Source organism: Vipera ursinii (genome assembly GCF_947247035.1).
Source record: "Vipera ursinii genome assembly, chromosome: 2".
Classification (NCBI taxonomy): Eukaryota; Metazoa; Chordata; class Lepidosauria; order Squamata; family Viperidae; genus Vipera; species Vipera ursinii.
Genome location: NC_139513.1, coordinates 66,339,775 through 66,363,971, shown reverse-complemented (window position 1 = coordinate 66,363,971; position 24,197 = coordinate 66,339,775). Strand labels below are relative to the sequence as shown.

The 24,197-nt window shown below is 39.8% G+C and overlaps 1 protein-coding gene across 1 annotated transcript in view; it reads left to right on the top strand.

Annotated features, from left to right (window-relative positions):
- Positions 1-23,111: 23,111 nt before the first annotated feature.
- The window catches only part of RPL29 (ribosomal protein L29), a gene marked incomplete at its 5' end in the record, with an annotated part of 85,882 nt that continues 84,796 nt past the window's right edge, over positions 23,112-24,197 (top strand). The window contains 2 exons of the mRNA XM_083353359.1: positions 23,112-23,117; positions 23,684-23,725. Coding sequence (XP_083209485.1) covers positions 23,112-23,117; positions 23,684-23,725 — 48 coding nt within the window. The remainder of the gene's footprint in view (positions 23,118-23,683; positions 23,726-24,197) is intronic.

Here is a 24,197-nt window from a genome sequence, read left to right as displayed (position 1 = left end):
AAGAACCTTTTTTATCTTTCTGAGTATCCAACACTCCATTCCAATCTCCCATTAAAATACTCGATTTATAATCCCATTGAATTATTTTATTATGTAACAGTTTGTAAAATTCTCCTTGCTGTTGATTAGGTGCATATACTCCAATTAAAAGTATTTTCTTCCCTTCTATTAATAGTTCAGTTATAATATATCTTCCTTGTTTATCTGCTTCAATTAAATTAGCTGTTAAGTCTTTCTTTACATAGATAACTACTCCATTTTTCTTCTCTGGAGCAGATGCAATAAATTGTATACCCAGTCTAGAATTTATCAAATATTTTTGATCAGATGTGCGAATATGCATTTCTTGCAAACATATAACATCATTTTTTAATTGTTTCAAATACTGAAATACTTTCTCTTTTGTGGTGAATTTATTCCATTAACATTCCAGGTTAGAAACTTTGTCGCCATCTTTTGCGACTTGAAGCTTTCGGAGTGTTTCTTGCAGATCCATAAGCATCTGCCTCTTTGGCCTAGCTCCTCCCACTGCTTCACTAAAAGTAGATTCCTGACTTGTAGTTATAGAACACTGTTTCTATTTTTGTTGTTCCTTACATCTAGATGCAGCCCGTGTCACTCTTTGAATCTTGGATTCTTCTAATAAAACCTGGGGTTGCACAGTTTCTGAGATTTGCTGTACTTCTTGTACCTGTCACTCTCCTTCTTCTTTTCCTCCTTTAACTTCTTCTTTCCCTCCTTTAACTTCTGAAGATGGCAGTGAACCTGCTTTCAATACATTACAATAAAAATCACATGCCTTCAGGACTGTATTAAGATGATATCTTACTCCAGCATAATTCACCACAATCCCCATTGGTATCTCCCATCTGAACTGAAGCTGTTGTTTTTTTAATTCATCTGCCAGAAAAACAAAATCTTTCCTTTTTCTCAAAATTCTTGGGGGAATCTCTTTCAGAATCAAAGAATCCACTTTGCATATTCCTCCTCAATAACCAAACAATCACTTTCACTTTGAGGGGGAAAAAACACCAGCCAGACGCTTTCAATTCTTGTTACAAAGAATCACTCAGGTGCCATCTTCCCCTTCTTTTTAAAAACGATCGTTGAAACAGGAAAAAAGTTGAAGTTCCAGAGTTAAAGTCTTATACTTGCTGTTTATATTGCTCCCACATCCACTTCGCCTGCATCAATTACTCAAGATAACAAACAAATCCAGCAGGAGTGGATTCAGCATCTTGTTCTACTTAAAAGCAGGAAAGTCCTCCGATCCGGAGTATTTTCCAGGCTTCGGGGGAGCTCTCACCCTTCAAGCCCCAGAATAAACATTTTGGGGCTCTAGGGGAGCTCTACCCCTACCCAGAGTCTCCCCCTTCCCCTCTTCACCCAAGGGGAAGGGTTTTTAAGCCATGGAACAGCTGATCGTCAGCTGCTCCATGGCTTTAACGAAATCGGAAGGCTGGCGGTCGATCCCAACCGTCTACGCCACTGAAGTGCCACCTGCAAGTCCCCCTCAAGATTCTTATTTAAGCTATTTCCCCTCAGTATTCAAACCATTCTTATCAATCATAATTTTCTCAAAATTAATTATCTTTAAATATCCAGATTTGTCATTCACATACACCATCCCAATATTTTTAAATTTCATATATTATAAAAAGTATTATACTACTTATATATCTTATCCCTCTTACTGTAGGGCCCCTTTATATCAAAAATTTATCTATTCTTTTAACCATATTCAAACAAGTGTTTAATCATATAGTACTCCATCTGGTAAGACAATTCAAATCTCTTAAATCTAACTCTAGCCTTCTTCTTTTGCCAGGTAGCTTTCCAAGTCAGTATCTTCCACTTGCCAGGGAGTTCTTCCTGTATTTTTGGGAGTGTTGTTGGGAACAGGATGTATATTTTTTGTCTCTCAAACTCTAATGATTCTCCTAGCAGCTCTGTAATCCATTTTGTTAGATCTTCTTTCTTATCCTCAAGTTTGTTTTGAAGTCCTGAATGATAAAATATCTTGCATTTTCATTGTTTTGGCAAAATCTTACAGATTTTCTTTTCTTTGTAGTTCTCTTCATTTGTAGCTTCCCTATTTGGGTCAATTTCCTCTGATTGATGTTCTGTTATCTGATTTATTTGTTTATTCTTTATTGTCATTTTCTGAGAGTTTTTTAATTGTAAGTTTAGTTTGAAGATGTGCTCATTTATGTCATCAAAGTTGTTTTTAATCTCATTATTGTTTGAACAATTGTCATTTGAATCTGTTGCAGCATTGTGTGCATTTCCTCCTGGTAGGTATTTGCCTTGTATTAGAGTGTTGCTCCTGCAGATCTCTGGTGTTCCAGGTTAGGCCTTCAGAAGGGAATATTAGGTGTGGTTTCTTGTCACTTTTAGATAGGTATGCAACATCCATTTTCTATCACCCCTCCAGATAGTCTTTCACCAGTACCATAGTCTCTATGATTAGCCTTGTCAGACCAGCCAATCTTAAAATCCAAACAACCAAATCTTATGCAGTTCTTATCTTTATACATGGTTTTTGTACTACAATGCATTTCCAATTTGTCAAAGCACCATTGAAAGCAGTGTTTTATAACAATTCTTCTGTTCAGGGGTCTTACAATTATCAACTAGCCAAAATTGCAGTCCAGAATATTTAGTCACCTCCCCTAGAAGATTAGCAAAAGTCAAGGTTTTTCTTTCTCTGCAAACAGTTCTTGAGCTTAGAAAGCACAGCTCATTAAGTATTTATAATCCCAGAAGGTCAGCAGTTTTTAAAATAAATGTAGTTCTCACTCTGTAGTAGATATCCCAGTGTATTTTCTTTCTTTTGTTCCCAGCTGTTCTTTATTTGGCTAAAAGTCTCTGAGGTTCAAAGGGACAGGTTTTTCTCTATTTCTGGGTGTCTTGCCAATTTCTGAGTTAATGCAACTGTAGTTTTATGCTCTAATCCACCACTAGATGTCATTAGCTATCCATTTTCCAACTTTTAAGACAAAGAATTATTTTCTTATAATTTCATCAATACTCTTTCAGATGTAGAATCTTAACAGTTTTCATAATTTTCAGATTTATCCAGACTGTAGTATTATTAACTTCATTTCAATATATTTCTGTCCCTCTTAAACATTGATTCGCTGCTTCCATCTATGGAAGGGTGGGAGTGTAGTCCCTTCCCTTCTCACTTTCGGAGGATATTTTTTGCTTCTTGGGGATCTGTTCCAGGAAATCAGTTAGAAAATAGGAGATAGAAGATTGATATTCTCACCCAGTTCCAAGCACGCTGTTCACAGTTGTTCTGGTTGGTGCTATTGGACTTTGGCTGCAGGTAGCTTGGGCTAGCCAGCGAGGTGGGGCTAGCCTTTCTCCTGTCAGGTTGGAGATCTTCCCCCAGATCAATTGGATCAATCGCCATCATTCTGCAATCAGTGGGGGGGGCCCTCCTTCTTCGTCGCCTCTCCGGGGTGACTTTTGACCCTGCCGTGGGGTGTGGAGCCCCGCAATCCCTCAGCGTTGTCACTACAATGCAAGACTGGAAGTCTCCTCAAAGCTTCACTTCTTTAGGTGTACCATGGGATATTCACACTAATAATTCCTTTAAGATCCTTCCTGTCTTGAATTACTGGTTAACTGCCCTTTTCCCGTGGATATCAGCGTCATTACTTTGTAGCAATTTGATAATACAGATGAAAGAGCAAATACAATTCTTATACAATTTTAAAATAAGGAAAGCAGCTCCCATAGCCATAGTTTGAGTCATCATCTTCTTTTTTCTTTTTTCAAAGCATGAAAAATGTTATTCCTTGAAAATGTTTTTCTACCCATCCAAGAAGCTTCTTCAGTTCTTCTTTATTGTCTTTGGCTACAATAAAACTACAAACTGAAAAAGAGCAACAAAGATGATCAGGGAACTGGAGGCTAAAACATATAAAGAATGGTTGCTGGAATTGGGTATGTCTAGTTTAATGAAAATGACTAGGGGTGACATGATAGCAGTGTTCCAATATCTCGGGGGCTGTCACAAAGAAGAGGGAGTCAAGCTATTCTCCAAAGCACCTGAAGGCAGGACAAGAAGCAACGGATGGAGACTAACCAAAGAGAGAAGCAACTTAGAACTAAGGAGAAATTTCCTGACAGTTAGAACAATTAATCAAAGAAACAACTTTCTTCCAGAAGATGTTTCATGCTCCAACACTGGAAGTTTTAAAGAAGAGATTGGACAACTATTTGTCTGAAATGATATAGGGTATCCTGCCTGAGCAGGGGGTTGGGCTAGAAGACCTCCAAGGTCCCTTCCAATTTTATTATTCTATTCTATTCTATTCTATTCTGTTCTGTTCTGTTCTGTTCTGTTCTGTCCTGTTCTTCAATAAGTCAGGAAACGAGAGAAAGAGAGAGAGAGAGAAAATACTATACAGGTACTGTATTTATTTAAAATCTAATGAGAATTAGCCATTCAAATTCCTGACCATAAACTATGGACATAACTAGTCACTGAAGAAGACTTATTTGGGAGCCTGACTTTACAATAATCTTCTCCAACTTTCCTGGAATTACAGTTTTCAGATTCCACATACCTGCAAATAGCAGAAACAATGTTGTTATGTTGTGATGATTACAACACAACAATGTTGTTGTTAGCTGTGAAGTCATCTCTGACCCATCACAACCCCATGGACAATGTTCCTCCAGGCCTTCCTGTCCTCTACCAACTTCTGAAGTCCATTTAAGCTCACGCCTACTGCTTCAGTGACTCCATCCAGCCACCTCATTCTCTGTCGTCCCTTTCTTCTATTGCCCTCAATCTTTCCCAGCATTAGGCTCTTCTCCAGTGAGTCCTTCCTTCTCATTAGGTGGCCAAAGTATTTGAGTTTTAGCTTCAGGATCTGGCCTTCTAAAGAGCAGTCAGGGTTGATCTCCTCTAGGACTGACCAGGTTGATCGCCTTGCAGTCCAAGGGACTCGCAGGAGTCTTCTCCAGCACCACAGTTCAAAGGCCTCAATAACTTTCTCCATGATCCAGCGTATGTTGGCAATTTGATCTCTAGTTCCTCTGCCTCTTCGAAATCCTCCCTGTACTTCTGGTAGTTCTCGATCCACATACTGCTGGAGTCTAGCTTGTAGGATTTTAAGCATAACTTTACTAGCATGTGAAATGAGTGCAATGGTGCAATAGTTTGAACATTCTTTGGCACTGCCTTTCTTTGGAATTGGAATGTAAACTGATCTTTTCCAATCCTGTGGCCACTGTTGAGTTTTCCAAATTTGCTGGCAAATTGAGTGTAGCACTTTTACTGCATCGTCTTTTAAGATTTTGAATAGCTCAGCTGGAATACTGTCACCTCCACTAGCTTTGTTGTTGCTCAGCTTTTCTAAGGCCCACTTCACTTCACATTCTAGGATGTCTGGCTCGAGGTCAGTGACCACGTCATTGTGATTATCAGTGATGTTAAGCTCATTCTTGTATAGTTCTTCTTTGTAATTTTGCCACCTCTTCTTAATCTCTTCTGCCTCTGTTAGGTCCCTGCCATTTTGGTCCTTTATCATGCCTATTTTTGCATGAAACATTCCCTTCATCTCTCCAATTTTCTTGAAAAGATCTCTGGTCCTCCCTTTTCTATTGTTTTCTTCTATTTCTTTGCACTGATCATTTAAGAAGGCATTCTTATCTCTTCTAGCTATTCTCTGGAATTCTGCATTTAATTGGGCATTTCTTTCTTTTTCTCCCTTGCCTTTCGCTTCCCTCCTTTCCTCAGCTATTTGCAAAGCTTCCTCAGACAGCCATTTTGCTTTCTTGCATTTCTTTTTCTTTGGGATGGTTTTGGTTGCTATCTGTTGTACAATGTTGTGAACTTCTGTCCATAGTTCTTCAGGCACTCTGTCTATCAGATCTAATTCCTTAAATCTATTTCTCACCTCTACTGTATATTCAACAGGGATATGATTTAATTCATACCTGAGTGGCCTAGTGCTTTTCCTTACTTTCTTCAGTTTAAGCCTAAACTTTGCAATGAGAAGCTCATGGTCTGAGCCACAGTCAGCTCCTGGTCTTGTTTTTACTGACTGTATAGAGTTTCTCCATCTTTGGCTGCAGAGCATATAGTCAATCTGATTTCTGTGTTGACCGTCTGGTGACGTCCATGTGTAGAGCCGTCTTTTGGGTTGTTGAAAAAGAGTGTTTGCTATGACCATCGTATTCTCTTGACAAAATTCTATCAGCCTGTGCCCTGCTTCATTTTGTACTCCAAGGCCAAACTTGCCTGTTATTCCAGTTATCTTTTGGCTTCCTACTTTAGCATTCCAATCCCCCATGATGATAAGGACATCATTTTTTGGTGTTAGTTCTATAAGGTGCTGTAGGGCTTCATAAACTGGTCAATTTCATCCTCTTCAGCACTGGTGGTTGTGGCATAGACTTGGACTACCGTGATATTGAATGGTTTGCCTTGGATTCGAAATGAGATCATTCTGTCATTTTGAGGATTGTATCTCAGTATTGCTTTTCCTACTCTTTTATTGACTATGAAGGCTACTCCAGTTCTTCTGAGGGATTCTTGCCCACAGTAGTATACCTGATGGTCATCTGAATTAAATTCACCCATTCCTGTCCATTTTAGTTTGCTGATACCTAAGATGTCAATGTTCAGTCTTGTCATCTCTTGTTTGACCACGTCCAGCTTTCCTTGATTCATGTATTTTACATTCCAGGTTCCTATGGAGAAAAATCTTTACAGCATTGGACTTTCCTTTCACCACCAGACACATCCACAGCTGAGCGTCCTTTCGGCTTTGGCCCAGTCACTTCATTCTTTCTGGTGCTACTAGTACTAGCCCTCTGCTCTTCCCCAGTAGCATATTGGACACCTTCCGACCTGAGGGGCACATCTTTCAGCATCATATCGTTTTGCCTTTTGGTACTATCCATAGGGTTTTCATGGCAAAGATACTGGAGTGGGTTGCCATTTCCATCTCCAGTGGATCACGTTTTGTCAGAACTCTCTCCTATGACCTTTCCATCTTGGGTGGCCATGCATGGCATAGCTCATAGCTTCATTGAATTACGTAAGCCCCTTCACCACGACAAGGCAGTAATCCATGAAGGGGACAACACAACAATAAGAAAGTTAAATTGCACTTATTTGCATTAACCTATGCTTCAAATTAAAATTTTCCTGTAGCTACCTATACCTGTAATATGATTTTATGAACATTGTGCACTGTATTTGCAAGTCTAATACCTAATTAGGTCATAAATCAGCAAAACTGAAAGAAGGGAGTGACCCTGTGGGCATCCATATACAGGTTAAAAAATGTTTGTGTGGGACCACCCCTTTTCAATTGCATTACACATCAACAGATACTAAATGGAGAAAGGGCTTTGAGCCCACTTTCGGAGCCCCAAAATGGCTTCCCAAATGAATAATCTGAGAAGGATACAAATGTAACAGAAACGCACTATGTTTTATTTAAATGTTTCTTTTCTAATCTAGGCAACACAGATCATTTTCCCTTTTTTAACCCAGAAATAATATTCATGCAGGAAGATAAATGATGTCCATGTTATGTATGCAGCACAACTCCCAGTCAGCTAATGCTAATGCACAAAAAAGACTGTGCAGCACTTACACTGTTCTTATCAAAGATAGCAGCTCCATTGAAAATAGAAAAGTGCAGTTATTTTTAGCACCAGTCGGCAAATGAATCAAACACCTACATTTGAAGGACAGCTGCAGAATAGGCAGCCTAAAGTTGAGAGACTGTGCAGAATGTTAAAATCAAATTGCCAGTTTATTTATAATAACAGATTAGTATGCTGCTTAGTTGCTGGACATTTGGACAGTATTAACTATTATAATAATGGAACATCAAAACGCAATTGTCAGAAAAAGCATATTGTCCTCCGCTACCATCAACCACTGAAGACCACCTGTTCCAAAAGTTAAAGGTAAAGAAGTCCCTGCAGATTTTACTCTGCTAGTCATTGCCGACTATAGGGGGCAGTGCTCAACGCCACTTCCAAGCCATTGAGCCATGGCTGTCCAAAGACATTTCCATCTGCATGATGTCACAGAAGACTGTTATTCCATTCCAAAACCCTATGAAAAAGGAGTGCTTTCACTCTCTTCCTAACTGACAAAAAGCTGGGTCTATCCTGATCCCAGGGGGAGAGGATCCCACGGGGAAGGATTGCTTCTGAGAAAGCCACCTTACAGGCTCCTGCTATCTTGATCTCTTGAAGGGTGGGTACCTGTAGACCAGAGTGAGTGAGCAATTTCACCTGGAACTGGCAGTCCTGAGGGTAACAACAGTCTAAGCCATAAAAAGTTTTCCAGGAGGGCAAACTTTGCAATATGGATAGAATTACCATCTGACTCAGACATCTGAGCAGAATGCAGGCTTATTCCTTTTCCCTCAGCCCCTGTTTTACCTCGCATCTCTCCAACTGTATTACACAGGAGATGAAGGCATGAGAGGAAAAAGCAGCAGAGACTGCCTGAAAAGGGAACACAGGAGCAAATAAGAGGGCACTTCCTATTGGACCAGCTAATTAGCTGCTGCAATAAGCTCACACAGACTGACTACGGCATGAGAAAATAGCCACAATGGTAGATCTGCAAGCAAGAACTGATGGGACCACAAGTTAGACAAAGTAATAGAAAATGAAGGAGCTAAAGTGTTCTAGGACTTTAGAATTCAAACAAACAAGCAGCTGCCACATAACACCTCAGACTTAATTGTCATTTAAAAAAAAAGACCACAAAGTTCAGACTATGGATGTGGCAGTACCTGGAGAAGACAGAATTGAAGAGAAAGAACTGGAAAAAAAGACTTGCAGAAAGAAGTACAATTATAGCAAAAGAAACAAAGATAGTAATGACACCTTGGGTGTAATCCCAAGTCTGGAGCAACAACAGCCTTGGAAAAAAATCACCATCCGTCAATTGCAAAAGGCAGCTTTATTTGGAACAGCTTACAACCTGCAGTGATACTTTTTTTAACAACATCAAACAACATTTTTCTGTTCCAGATCCTTGGGAAAGAAGGACTCAGTAGGTGTCCTAAAGGAGGCAACTTGACTTTCTTGGGGCGGGGGTTGAAGATGTTTCGCTTCTTTATATTCCTTGCAGACAAATCCTTCCATTCCCCACATCCAGTCAGAGTTGAAGAAGCTTCTTGGATGAGAAGCGAAATGTCTTCAAGAAAAACAAGAAAGTCCAGTTACCTCCTGAAAAAAGTACCTTTGGGACAACCATGACCTGGATGACTGAGAATCTCCATAGAGACTCAGTAGGTGGGTAAAAATGTCAAATCCAGTCTAAACATCTGGGTGACCATTCAAACAACCATAATAATAATGATGAGTTCAAAACGCAATTGTCAGAAAAAGCATATTGTCCTCCGCTACCATCAACCACTGAAGACCACCTGTTCCAAAAGTTAAAGGTAAAGAAGTCCCTGCAGATTTTACTCTGCTAGTCATTGCCGACTATAGGGGGCAGTGCTCAACGCCACTTCCAAGCCATTGAGCCATGGCTGTCCAAAGACATTTCCATCTGCATGATGTCACAGAAGACTGTTATTCCATTCCAAAACCCTATGAAAAAGGAGTGCTTTCGAGGGACTTCCGGTGGCTCCGCGGCGACGGAGGGAGCCTTCCCGGGCTGCCCGCGGCTCAGCTGGTGTTTTTTTCGCCCGAAACAGCGCCGATCAGCTGTTCGGGCGAATCTGAAGCCCCCTCCTCGGGAGAAGAGGAGGGGGTGAGCCCCCAGGTGGGGGTTGAGTTCTCCGGGGCCGCCTGAGCTTGGAGCTTGGGCGGCCGAAGGATTGAACTCCCCCGTAGCCTGGGCTGCTCCCAGCTGACCAGCGTCTCTGCTCCGGACTTTATGGAGCAGAGCCAGGCGTCTGCGACCATCCCTGCTTGAAGGAGAGACTATGAAAGGGAAAGAGCAGGCAGAGCAGTACAAGAGGGAAAGATGAAGAGATGAAGAAGATTTTATTTTACTCTCAAGCTTGATGGACTTTGTTTAAAACTTAAAGTGAAAGTGCGTCACAATTGTAAGTAAAAGATGGCGGCTAAACCTCCCCCTAGAACTTTTCGGAGTGCTGGAAATTCTCCGGTGCAACAACAATCATTGCTGCAGGCGTTGCATTCTCCTGATGTATTGACATCGAAGGATCTTGAAAAACATACCCAGTTAATTTTGGAGTCAATGGGTGTTAAATTTCTACAGATGGAGGAGAAATTGGAGAAATTGGAGCAGAGAATGGAAGAAAGGATGGAACAGAAACTTAGAGAAATGAAGGTAGACATTTTGTCCTCAGTGCAAAAAGTTGCTAAATGTGTGGAGGTGCTGGATGATCAAGTGCAAGACTTGATTCAAAAGAGTGCTTTATTAGAAGCAAAAGTATTGGAAATTGAAGATTTAAAAGACAAAATTGACAGTGAACAGAGCTTGGCCCAATTTTACCAGATGCAGTTTGCTGTGAGAATTAGAGGCCTAAAAGAGGATATTAAGGAAGATTTAAAGTAGCTGGTTTCTGAGGCTTTTGAGGGAGTATTGAACCATCCAGCATCTGAATTAAAACAAGGTATGGACAAAGTGTTCCGTGTGAATTCGTGGATTGCTCAACAGAGAAAGTTGCCTAGAGATGTGGTGGTTTATTTTGTAAAAAGGGAAATTAGAGATGAAGTTATACAAGCTGCCTACGATACCAAAGTTGTGATTGCTGGTCAACAAGTTCTGGTTTTAAAAGAAATTCCTCCAAAGATTTTAAAGAGAAGGAAGGATTTTATATTTCTTGTGCAAGAGCTCAAGCAAAGAGATATAAGGTTCAGATGGGAGATCCCAGTTGGATTGAGCTTCATGTATGATGGCAAAAGATACTGTTTGAGTAATGTGAAGCAAGCGCATGATTTTTATAATAATGTCTTGGAAGTAACCCCATCAACACTTCTGGAAGCTGCAGAGGGATCTGGAGAAGGAGAACATCAAGAGGATGAAGATGCACAGATAGACGAGAAGGGTACAGGAGGAGTTCAAGCTGCAACTCTTTTGGATGATCTTAGAGAACAGAGGGTGACGCGTGCTGCCTTAAAACGCTCAAAAAAGAAAAAAAAATAAGACCAGTAGAAATCTATGGAACTTCCACAAAATATTTATAGTTAAGTGGTAGTTGTGTTCTTTAAAAAAAGAGGAAAAAAAAAAAGTTTTGGGATGCTATGTATGGTAATAGATTTTTTTTTTTTAATTTGGAATTAATGGACAACTTACTACAGAGGAAGAGGAAGAAAGTTTTGTGGGTTAATGTGGGTTAATTTGTGTAAGAACTATTTATTAATGTGCAAATGAGAATATGTTAAGGTAATAGTGAATTGTGGAAGAACATAGATGGGAATGATGCTAGTTTTCTTTTATTTTAGTTTTTTATATATATTTAGTATTATTAAGGATTGGTTTACTATATACAAGCTAGAGAGTGATGGATTTTAGAGTTTATAATTGTTAGTATATGATTGTTTATGATTGCCTTTTAGATATATACCTTGTATTTTGCTCTGGGAAGTCGGGGGGGGAGGGGGGAGGAGGGGAAGTGGAGGGGGGGAGGTAGGGGAGGGAGGAGGGGGAGGGGGAGGGGGGGAGATAGGGGGGAGGTAGGGAGGGGAGGAGGGAGGGGGAAGGGGGGTTTTTTTAAAGGAAAATTGTATTTTATAAAACTTTTCAATAAAAAAAAAAAGAAAAGAAAAAGGAGTGCTTTCACTCTCTTCCTAACTGACAAAAAGCTGGGTCTATCCTGATCCCAGGGGGAGAGGATCCCACGGGGAAGGATTGCTTCTGAGAAAGCCACCTTACAGGCTCCTGCTATCTTGATCTCTTGAAGGGTGGGTACCTGTAGACCAGAGTGAGTGAGCAATTTCACCTGGAACTGGCAGTCCTGAGGGTAACAACAGTCTAAGCCATAAAAAGTTTTCCAGGAGGGCAAACTTTGCAATATGGATAGAATTACCATCTGACTCAGACATCTGAGCAGAATGCAGGCTTATTCCTTTTCCCTCAGCCCCTGTTTTACCTCGCATCTCTCCAACTGTATTACACAGGAGATGAAGGCATGAGAGGAAAAAGCAGCAGAGACTGCCTGAAAAGGGAACACAGGAGCAAATAAGAGGGCACTTCCTATTGGACCAGCTAATTAGCTGCTGCAATAAGCTCACACAGACTGACTACGGCATGAGAAAATAGCCACAATGGTAGATCTGCAAGCAAGAACTGATGGGACCACAAGTTAGACAAAGTAATAGAAAATGAAGGAGCTAAAGTGTTCTAGGACTTTAGAATTCAAACAAACAAGCAGCTGCCACATAACACCTCAGACTTAATTGTCATTTAAAAAAAAAGACCACAAAGTTCAGACTATGGATGTGGCAGTACCTGGAGAAGACAGAATTGAAGAGAAAGAACTGGAAAAAAAGACTTGCAGAAAGAAGTACAATTATAGCAAAAGAAACAAAGATAGTAATGACACCTTGGGTGTAATCCCAAGTCTGGAGCAACAACAGCCTTGGAAAAAAATCACCATCCGTCAATTGCAAAAGGCAGCTTTATTTGGAACAGCTTACAACCTGCAGTGATACTTTTTTTAACAACATCAAACAACATTTTTCTGTTCCAGATCCTTGGGAAAGAAGGACTCAGTAGGTGTCCTAAAGGAGGCAACTTGACTTTCTTGGGGCGGGGGTTGAAGATGTTTCGCTTCTTTATATTCCTTGCAGACAAATCCTTCCATTCCCCACATCCAGTCAGAGTTGAAGAAGCTTCTTGGATGAGAAGCGAAATGTCTTCAAGAAAAACAAGAAAGTCCAGTTACCTCCTGAAAAAAGTACCTTTGGGACAACCATGACCTGGATGACTGAGAATCTCCATAGAGACTCAGTAGGTGGGTAAAAATGTCAAATCCAGTCTAAACATCTGGGTGACCATTCAAACAACCATAATAATAATGTCAACAACAACAATTAGCATAATGCTCCCAATCAGTTGAATACAAAAGGTTAGCACCTTGCCTCCTAACCTGCAGGGAGGAGATACAGGGAGTTCTTGACTTACAACAGTTCATTTAGTGACCATCCATAGTTACAATGGCACTCAAAAAAGTGAATTGTGACTGTTTTTCACAGTTATGACCTTTGCAGCATTCCCATGATCATGTGATCAAAATTCAGATGCTTGGCAACTGGTTCATATTTATGACGGTTGCAGTGTCCTGGGGTCATGTGATCATTTTTTGTGACCTTCTGATAAGCAAAGTCGACGGGGAAACCAGATTCACTTAACAACCGGTTTACTAATTCATCATCTGCAGTGTTCCACTTAACAACTGAGGCAAGATAGGCCATAAAATGGGGCACAACTCAATAAATGTCTCATTTAACAATGGAAATGTTGGGCTCAATTGTGGTCGTATGTCGAAGACTACCTGTAACTGGGAATGAAGGAAAAGCAGGAAGACCAGCTCCCCTAGTTCCTTTAACTAGGAATTCAGCAGGCAAGATAGAGTAAGACAGCACTTTCTGTTAATTGTCCTATAGTTTGTCCTCTGGTGTAAACGTGTTAAAATGTGATTCACGTTGACTGATATTCCATTTCCCAAATGAGACGCTTATTGGGTGACACAGCAGCTAGGGAGCCCACTCACTCCACTGAAATTATCTGAGGAAATAATTGAACCGTTTGAGAAAGCTGGTTTGGAAAGATCTGGGTGTGCTGCCTGTTTTGCAACACATACCCCTCCCCTCACAACATGCATGCTGAAACTGTTTTTAATAACCAAATTAAATAATAATGATTTAATAATAACCAATGTTGCAAGATCATTGGAACTATCCAATATGGTTGCCTCACATGGAAACATAAGATCAAAGGATTGCCCCTAGAACTTCTTGCTTGATCAGGGAAGCCGTAGAACAGGAAGTGTGACTGAGTCACCTGCACTTCCAGCTCTTTGTGCAAAGTGTTATGACATTTGTGGCATGGTTGGGGTGAAGGTTGCCTAGCATTCCTAATGGTACTATGTTTTAGAGGTGGTACACATATACACCTGCACAAACAGGAACAAGAGAGTAACGGGTGTGGAATAAGTAACTAACCAATCTGGCAATTCATAGTTTTCTGCGCCCACAATTAACTGGATGGAAAAAGACCCTCTTTCCTGACTGATTCTCATCCTAGAAGAGAGATTTGTGGGCTCCATTCTGTGAAGACACACAACAGAATTGCTGTAACTTCCAGACTGCTTCCCCTGCTTGTTCAAGAAAGGTCACAGAGAACATGAATGAACTCCAAGAGCCTGTGTGTTTATATTCTTTTCTCAGAAGCTGAATACTGCCAACTTATACAATTGTGTGTTGCTCTGATGTAGCATGTTTTGAGTGGCTTTTAAGTCATCCCAGTCTGAGTGATTTTGGAGCCTGTGGTTTTTCTCCTGTTGAATTCCAGTCATGTAACATGGGAGTGTGGGAAAACCTAATCCTTGCCATTACTTTCTTTTATGGTTCTGGCTAGCGATCACATAGGAGTCTGATCCATGCATTTCTGCTTCTCCCATATGAACCTATACAAACAGCAATCCTCTTTTTTTTTCAAACGGGGTGCTGCTTTCAAACATACATTAGGATTTATTTTCAAGTAAAAATGTTTGCAATTATGACTTTGCTTCTCCACTCCTGGCCAAGTGTTCCTTGACTACACATCTTCTATCGATTAAAGACATATCCTTCTCTTTCTACGCCATAATCTTTTTCTCCCTTTCACTTTATACATAAAAGTAGTCCTTGACTTGGGAGCCTGCCCATTACAGTCATAAGTCATAACGGTCGTAAAGTGAACCATCACATGACCAATCTGATTTTATGACCTTCCTTGTGGCAGTTGTTAATGAGTTCACTTAACAATCCTGGACTCCCTTGTTTGTTATGAGGCCTTTTCATCAAAACCCAAAGTGAACACCAAGTTTTGACAAACATGACCATGGGATTGTGGGACACTGCAAAGAGCCATAAAAGCTGAGCGCCCAAAATGCACTCTTGTGACTGGGTGGGGGGAGCCATTGGAATTTCAGAACCGGGTCATAAGTATCTTATGGGAAGTCCATCATAACTTCTAATGGCCACTAAGCAACCAGTCATAAGTCAAGAACTACCTGTAGCAACTGACCATTTCTTCACAATGTTTGTGATTCTTTGTAACTGTTATTGAAGTGAATTTAAAAAAAACATTTTAAGGACATTTTCGCAACGAGATCTTGCACTTCTCCAAAATTTGCTTAGGTTTTCTGTGTTCTTGCCTTATCATAACATTCACCAGTTGAGATTATTTCTTTCTGTGTCAATTACAATTTGTCCCAAAGCACAGTACACAAAAACCTGTGTACTGTTCTCCCAAGCCCACTTCAATGATAGGCTTTCATGTCTCTTCTTGCTTCCCTCTTCCTGGACTTCACCCAATAGTCCATAAAGAAGAAAGAGATGTTGATGGCTTTGTGGTTCCTCTTTCACAGCCACTGCTTGCTCTTTTTCTATTTATTTGGCATGTAACCAGGCAAATGCCCACTTTCTTCCACTATATATAGCAGCTAGGCTTGAATGAGCTGTTTTGACTGCTTGCTCATCCTTGTCACTTTCCCCACATGCATTGTGGCCCAGGCAAAGGGAACTGGGTGAATTTGCTAAGAATTCACTCTGTTACCCCCATCTCTTGGCAGGAATCAACTGGCGAGAGGTTTGTTATTTTGTTCCAGTGCGTGTCTGTTGGACAATGTGTTCCAGCAATTTCCTTTCTTTCTCTTTCATGCACACGGGGGAATGTGAGGATTCTGGCTTTTTCGTCATCCATCTCAACAAGCAATTTCAGCATCCTGTTCCTATCTTTAGACATTACTTAGAATGTCTTTTCCCCTCTTTTTCACTTCGGTCACTGTAGCAACATGCAACCATAGTTACAGATGGGGGAGTGGAGAGAGGCTTGGAAAACTGCTAGTGTGCTGTCCTTTCACCATCACAGCTAAAAAGTTTTTAAATACGAAAACTAAATTGGAGCTAAGTGTCTTCATAGCAATCTCTTAACAGCAACAGCTATGTTAATAATAATAATAATAATAATAATAATAATAATAATAATAATAATAATAATAATAATAAGTTGGAAGGGACCTTGGAGGTCATCTAGTTCAACCCCCTGCTCAGGCAGGAAACCTTATACCATTTCAGACAAATGGCTGGCCAGTCTCTTCTTAAAAACCTCCAGTGTTGGAGCATTCACCACCTCTGGAGGCAGGTTGTTCCACTGGTTAGTTGTTCTAACTGTCAGGAAGTTTCTCCTTAGTTCTAGGTTGCTTCTCTCCTTGACTAGTTTCCATCCATTGCTTCTTGTCCTGCTTTCAGGTGCTTTGGAGAATAGCTTGGCTCCCTCTTCTTTGTGGCGGCCCCTGTTCTGGAGCATAGATGGGGTGAGGGGGAGTTGCAATACCTTTTATTTCTTTTTTGTTGTGGAGCAACAGTGAGGGAAGTTTTCTTGCTCTGAGGTCTCTAATACTGTAGCTTGGTTATTGTTAGCTGATTGAATGATTGGAGGCAAATCACTGACTTGTCCAATGTGTTCTCTGCATTTTGAGCCCCAAAAAGAATTAAAGTTGCTTCAAACTGGTCAATGAAAGATTGGGGATTGGAAATGATGTGATGTCAGAGAGACCTTAGTTTTCTACACTATTTCAATAATTAAATCTCCAATATTTATTTAGCTAAGATTCTATAGTTGAATATTTTTAGATGGGTTAAGCAAGCTTTAGTCAACGATGGCACCTATTTCTAAACTCAGGTTGAAGAGTATATGGAAATGGCTTTTCCCAGATCGTATGAGCCTGGTCTTCTACCAATTGGCAAAGTCCAGTGAACATCTTGTCTGCCGGTGGAGATGTGTCAAATATCTTCCATCCTTCAGTTTCATCATCATTGTTCATAATTTAACTTTTTAGTTCCTTGGTGTTCCTACTCAACTAGCTAGATAACATCACAGACTATCATAGCCCAGCATTTTGTTTCTCATTGTGGCCAAGCAGATGCCCCTGGGGTGCTCGCAAGCAAAAAGATGCTTATCAACTTCCTTGTTTTTACACCACTCTCCCACCAACATTCCCATGCAATTGTTATTTGGAGGCTTCCTGACAGCAACCTAAAGGTAACAAAGAGAGCCAGTTTTGTCTAGTTTTTAAAGCACCAGGCTAGAAACCAGGAGTCTGTGAGTTGTAGTCCCTCCTTAGGTGTGAAAGCCAGCTCCGTGACTTTGGGCCAGTCTCTCTCTCTCAGCCTAACATAAGCAGGAAGGCGTATTAGGAATGTTTGCTGCCTTGAGTTATTTACAAAAATAATAAAGGCAGGATAAAAAAATCTAAAATAATATTTAAAATTAACATTAAATCTTCAAGATCAATAGCTGTTGATAATCCTATCCTTCATGAATGTATTCAGTCATTTTTATTTACTGGAAATACTCTGAAGTTATATAAACTTTCTCCAAAAATTGTAAGTTATTTTATCACTATATTTATCTTATATTTTTATATCTCTATATCTATCTCTATATCTTTATCTCTATATCTATAATGTAAGATTTATACCTCAGTTTTCCATTGCAGCAACTCCAAGGTGTGTTATCAATTAAAACGTCTGACTCAGCTATTAGATCAAAATTCAAGATCTCAACACATACGAAGTAGAGATTCATGTTATCTGTAATAACAGGAAATAATGTTGACATGAGAAATAACCATGTTGATCATGCTTCTTCCTATTTGCCACATTATTGTGTTCCATATATTTTTCAAACAGTATGCAAATACCTATGATACAATGCTTCCATTACCTAACCTTCCTCGTGAATCAGACCAAAATCTGAAGCAATTACATTTCCCCTAACTTAGATCTGTGCGCTATTTGACCTCTAAGGCTAATTGCGGGCCATTTACCATTTACTGTAGATACCAGATGCTTATCAACTTCCTTGTTGATAAGGTAGGCAGTAGTTATCAATTTATTGCAACCTATGTGGGCTGCATTCACAACTTTGGTGATTCACAACCTGTTGGGCATCCATTGAATTAATGCACTTAGCAGGCCTTTCTGAGCTCCAAGCCTCATTGACAGGACTCCACCAATCATAGGCATTCAGGAGTTGCCATCACTGGAACATACTAGTGTTCTACCAGTGTTGCATAATTGGAGAATAGCAGGTAAAAAACAACAAACTTGCATCTTGGAAAAAGCAAGGATGTCTTGGAAGAGAGGTGACAGGAGAAGGGTGTGTAAGTTATGACACACTGACCAAACTAGACCATTTCTGGCACAGAAACTGATTGAAGATTTTGGCCACACAGATGAGAAGGCATTCCTAGTTCTTTGGCTTTTGCAAAGATGAAACATAGTAAGTAAATGAAATAATTTAAGGAAAAAAAAGAAAACCTGCCAACTTACCTGACAACTGGTGTAACAACCAACTTTGAAAGCAGTTGATGGACATGTTTATTGTAAGAGAAAATCCTACCTGGTAATCATATGGTTGGATTCTTTGATAAGGCTTTCTTATACCTTGTTAATCTGCACACATGTAATGAAGTTCAAAAGGAATTTAAAGGCTGGATTAGGATTGAAACGGTTCGCTACAAAGAGTGATTTCAAGTCAGACTGTGGCCAAATCCTAATTATTTTGGACAAACATGAACCAAGATGAAGTATCAAAGGAATTATAATAATGTTTCCATTCAATGCAATTATGCTATATTGATTGTCTGCAGGGTATCTACGATGACAAAAGTTTCACGCTCTATATGAGAAAAAATATATATTAATTCAGCCTCCTCTGTTTCAATGATATTTGACTACCACCCATATTATTAAATATCCACCAAGAATGTTATTCACTCTGCATCTTCTTTCATATGCAGTGCACAATACTGCGTTAATGAAACATGTTATTAATAAGCCAGGAATATAACAAAACATAGCATTTTAATCAAGTAAACCTCTCTTCCAGGTGACCAATGCAGAGAAATGACAAAAAGGTGGACTTTAGAAAGAAACAGCTAGCCCTAAATCAATGATGGCAAACCTTTTAGAGACCGAGTGCCCAAACTGCAATCCAAAACCCACTTATGTATCGTCGAGTGCCGGGTGGGCATGGCCCATTGGGTGAGCATGGCCCATTGGGTGGGCATGGCTGTGGTGATAACGGCAGACTGGGTGGGACTAAAAAGTTCAATCAATAAATTCCAACTTTGCAAGTTTTTTTTTCCCCCGCAAGAAGTTGAAATTGATTGATTGAACCTTTTTTCCCACACAGTGGCAGAGGCCTAAAGCAAATTTTTTTTTATAAAAACCAGCTGAAGGCCTAGGACTGGGGCGATGGCATGCGTGCCCACAGAGAGGGCTCTGCGTGCCACCTGTGGTACCCGTGCCATAGGTTCACTACCACAGCTCTAAATGGCTTCAGAGTTGACTTAACCACTTAACAAATGCTTGTGGGCTACTAGCTTCTACAGGGCAGAAATTTCTCTAACAAATAGCCCTATGTTGTCTTTGATTTGTCTCAGATGCTTGCAAGGAGCCAGTTGAGTTCTTCAGAACTACAATAATATCTCCAACACTTCATGAAATCACATCCCATATCTTTCATTGTGTGAGAATTTCTTCAATGCTGCAATGTCAAAACAAGGCCAAAAGAAGAAGAAGAAAGAAATTCCTATGATTAGTTCATAAATAGTTTGTTTGCTTGGCATGTCTTGATAATATTGATGCTATATAGAACATCTTTGCCAATCTGGCAACCTTCACATGTCTTTAGCATCCACCTTTCTAAACTGGTAGACATGCTGCCCAGGGAATGATAAGTGTTCCAATTAGCATATCTGGAGAAAACCCATGGAGAAAAGACACCATAAATGAATAGGTACAACATTTGCAGTTATTAAACAATTATTTCTGTGCACTGGGATCCGAGAACATTGTTCATACTACGTAGCTTCACATGTGATTTTTCTCTCTCTCTCTCTAACACTGGATTGACCTCAAAGGAGATTCCCACTCAAAGAATTCTTCTCTTAAGAAGGTTTCAAAATTATAGATTTCACTTGAGCCTACATCAGCACAAACTACACTATGTTTAGTAGAATAAACCTGCCATTATTAGTACCATCTACAGATCCCAGGCTAGGAGGCCAGGGGATGGCAATATTTCCCTCTATTATATCCTGTTGTGTTATCTATACTGGCAAAAACTAGCAAATTTTGAAGAAATAGGTGTACTGTAATAGAGTGATTAATCACAACTGAGTGTTGTGAAGATACAATGGGAAAAGATTCTATAGAAAAGGAAGGATATAACTGCAATACATAAAGTGTTGTTTAAGCATTGCATGAGGTGAAATAGAGGCAGAGCTTTTTTAGACTTGTAACACATGATGGGGGTGGTGGTTTCCACATACCTCCTGAAAGGTGTTGGTTGTATTAGGAATATACAATACCAGCAACCTGCTACTCGACTGAAATTTGTTTATATCATTAATAAATCTCTTGATCAAGCCTTCAAACCTGGAAGTAATAATTGTGTAGCCACTAACTGCTCTTTGATTGATTTAATCCTTATTAAGTCAAAATTAGGACAACTTTCCCTTTTTGATGAGTTCTGTGTCAGAATTATAGAATCCCAAATAGTCTAACACAACACAAGAGAAGTTGCCTAGTCAGGGAAAGCTGACAGAGATCATCTGTTGTTAGTCAGAGAACTACAGCCAAAAGTCTCCTTTCTGTCAGAATGATTGATGCCCACCCTCTTCTGTACATATGAAAAGAAAGAGATGTACAGAGAGGTCATGCAACATTAACCTCTACATATTGCTTGAACTGTCTGCAAGGTGACTTTGACCAGGAGTAATTCCCATGCCCTCAAAGGTTGTTGCTCTAGTTTGGAACAGATAATATCTGTCTCTCTGGGCAGTAATGATTGAAATATAGGCTTTAGATGGAAGGAATCTATGACAGAGTTCCTTCACAGTGTGAGAAGCAGGAAGAAGCCTGAAGCATTTATTGATGTTCCCACAAAGTCACATTCTCAGTGAATAGCAGAGTTCCACGAGTAGCATGAAAGAAAAACTGCTTTCTCTCACAGATATTTGTGAATACATGATGGCCAATTCTTACACCTGAGAAATTGACAGGATCTAAACCTTTCATCTTTACAGGTCAGTCAAGAAGTCAACAAGCAGCATCCCTGCCCTCATGACAAGCTTCCTATTTTTTTTTCCATTTCTCCGCTTTAAATGGCCTTGTTTCCTTTTTCTCATGAGCCTTGGCCTGGATCTCCTACTGGAAAAGTTGAACCCTTTGCAGTGTCATCTGATGACACTCATTTTCACTGATGTTTACTTTCAGGATTGCCATCTGAATCAGTCAATTCTTCCTGAAATGAGTTTCAGTTGTGAGCTTTCATAACAGGAACTAAGGGATATTTCAAACCTCAGAAACTCCACACTTCTAAATGCAGCCTGGGGAAGAGAGAGAAATAGAAAATAGAAATAACTTTTCTGTTTTTCTTCAGAAGATACATTCGTTGTAAATAGTGAAAATAAAGTCAGGAGAGAGAAACAATGAAGTCGGAAATATAATTTTTAGAAGACAATATTCTTGAGGGTGGTTTTTGCAAGAAAGAAAATAAATGCATCTTTATTTAGAAAATAACCTAACAATGGAAACCAATGTTACTCAATCTTTCAGTTCTTGTAATATGTTTTTCTTCATTACTGAGAAAGAGTTGGTCAGGAAAAAGCCTGAACTTGACAGATCAGAACCAAAAGAGGATGAGAATTGGACTAAGAGAAGAAGGAAGTGGTAAAAGTCGTGATCCAACCAATAGGGAGTGTCACATAGACATATGCAAAGTCCTTTACACAAGGAAACAACTTACATAACTGCTTTTACATCTATTGCCTCAGGAAGGTTATGGGTGGCATAAAGCTAGTGATGCAAAGTTGAATTCTGAAACAACAAGCTTACTTCTTGAGAGACAGGGCTGATTGCCCTTCATTTTTTCCCTGCTCCAGCCCATTAGTCACTATGTGTAACCTTCTGTCCAAATAAAATTGCTTCCAGAAGTTATTCTCTACCCGGTTTTTGCTAAGATAATGAGTCTGCATAAACCTCAGTCTCCCCAAACTGCATCCTTATTTCTCCTTATTCCAAAATAAGCCAAGTATGTATACACTATGAATTAACATCTCTATTTCACAGGTGAGGAAAACAATGAAGCCACAGAACAGGGGTATATATATGAAAAAAGGTGAAATTAGAATACATATTAGAATCAGTGCTGGATTCCCCAAGGCACTGAGGTGGCCCCAAAGTGCAACTGCTCCTGAGTTGATGAAATTGATGAACAGTGCAGTGAAATTATTTGCCATACATGAGATGAGGGATTAATCCAGTTCTCTATATGCTAAAGGGAGGGTCCAAAGAAAATATTGTGGTTTCCACCCATTCGGTATAGATATTGTCGGAGGAGAGTTGTGTTAGTCTATGATGGCGAAACAATGCATCTAATGTAGAGAGCTGCAGGTCACAAAAGTGTATGCCTTTTAATAAAATGTGTTAGAAAAGGTGCTACTAGACTCTTCTTAATTCCTTGCCATTAGATGATTTTTAAAATAATCCATCTTTCTTTTTGGGGGGAAGCAGCACTTCTTTCCATACACTTCATGGGTTCTCTAAAAAATTTCCCCACATAGTACAATCTATTTTAGTCAATTTCATAATCCCTTCTGGTCAATTTCACAGTGCCATCTGAGAACTCCTGAGACTGATTCTCTTTGCTTGTGTAAACAGCATACATCTTCCCCTGCTGGTGTTTCACAGATCAAGTTGAGGGCATTGGAGCTTTCCAACATTGTACTTAGCAGTGCATAGAATCCACAGAAGACCTCATGATAGGGGGAAGCACAGATTTTTGAGGGAAATGTTTCAAGGATGGGTTATAGCATATGTCATCTATGACGTGTATTGAGGCAATCATTACAATGACGGTACATAATGCCACCAAATTGGCTTCCTTTCCAGATCATGCTTTTACATAGAGACTATCAATCAGACTGTTACTGTTACATAAGTAACATATTGTTTTATAATATTTATTTGTATTTATAATTATTGTAAATTATTGTCAATTGTGTGGGGGTTTCTTTAAATTTACTTTCATGCTCATCTAGTCCCAGTTCCTTCTTATATCCGGTGATTAACACTTGTACAGAGAATTCTAAGCTTTTTTATATATATAAAAAAGCATTTTACTGAAATGTCAAGAGCAGCATTACAAGCTGAGTGTCTCTTATGTTGTTTACTCTTCCAAGTTTTCTCCCTTTTTTATAACTTTTATAAGTCCACCTATATCGTGCACTACCTTTTAAAGTGCATCATACTTTAGCTGCTTCTTCAAAGAGGCTTGAAAGCATTTAAATGTCACTCTACTTTTTCATGCACTCTTGTTATCTATGAGACACAGCACATGCACAGCCTTCCGGAAAGAAATTCAAAAGAATGTGAAAGAAGAACCTTGTGTCTTGGCTTTTCTTTTTTTTCCCCTTTTTTTTAGGAAAAAAATGTCATTAACAGTGTTCAGGTTGTCCGCCTCCAGGTAAAATAAACAAAGATGCATTCAGCCAGTCATGGTTCCAAGGAGCAAATAAACACAACAAGGTAGTTTCCCTGGCAGTGTTACAGAAGAAGTTTTCCACTGCCTGCATAGGAATATTTTTGACTTCATGGTCTTGTCTGGTAGACCTTCCTGCTATTCCCTGAACCTGCTTAGCTTGCAAGGCCAGGAGGATGCAAGGTCAGCTAGATGCTGCCATATGTTGGGACTTAGTTTCCAGGAGGTGTCAAAAGGACTGGCGGATTGGGGTTATTGGAGGTTACAAGTTATTGCAAGATGTAGTGCCCCCCCATACTATTTGTGACTCTCTAACCAAATCCAGGCTTTTCTACAGGTGCCAGCTATACAGTAGGTTAAACAGAAAAGTTCAGAGGCACATGATGAGAGTCTTGGTAATTGCCCAATAAAACCTCTGTAGATTCGGGTCCAGATTCTTCTCAGTATTAGGAGGTGG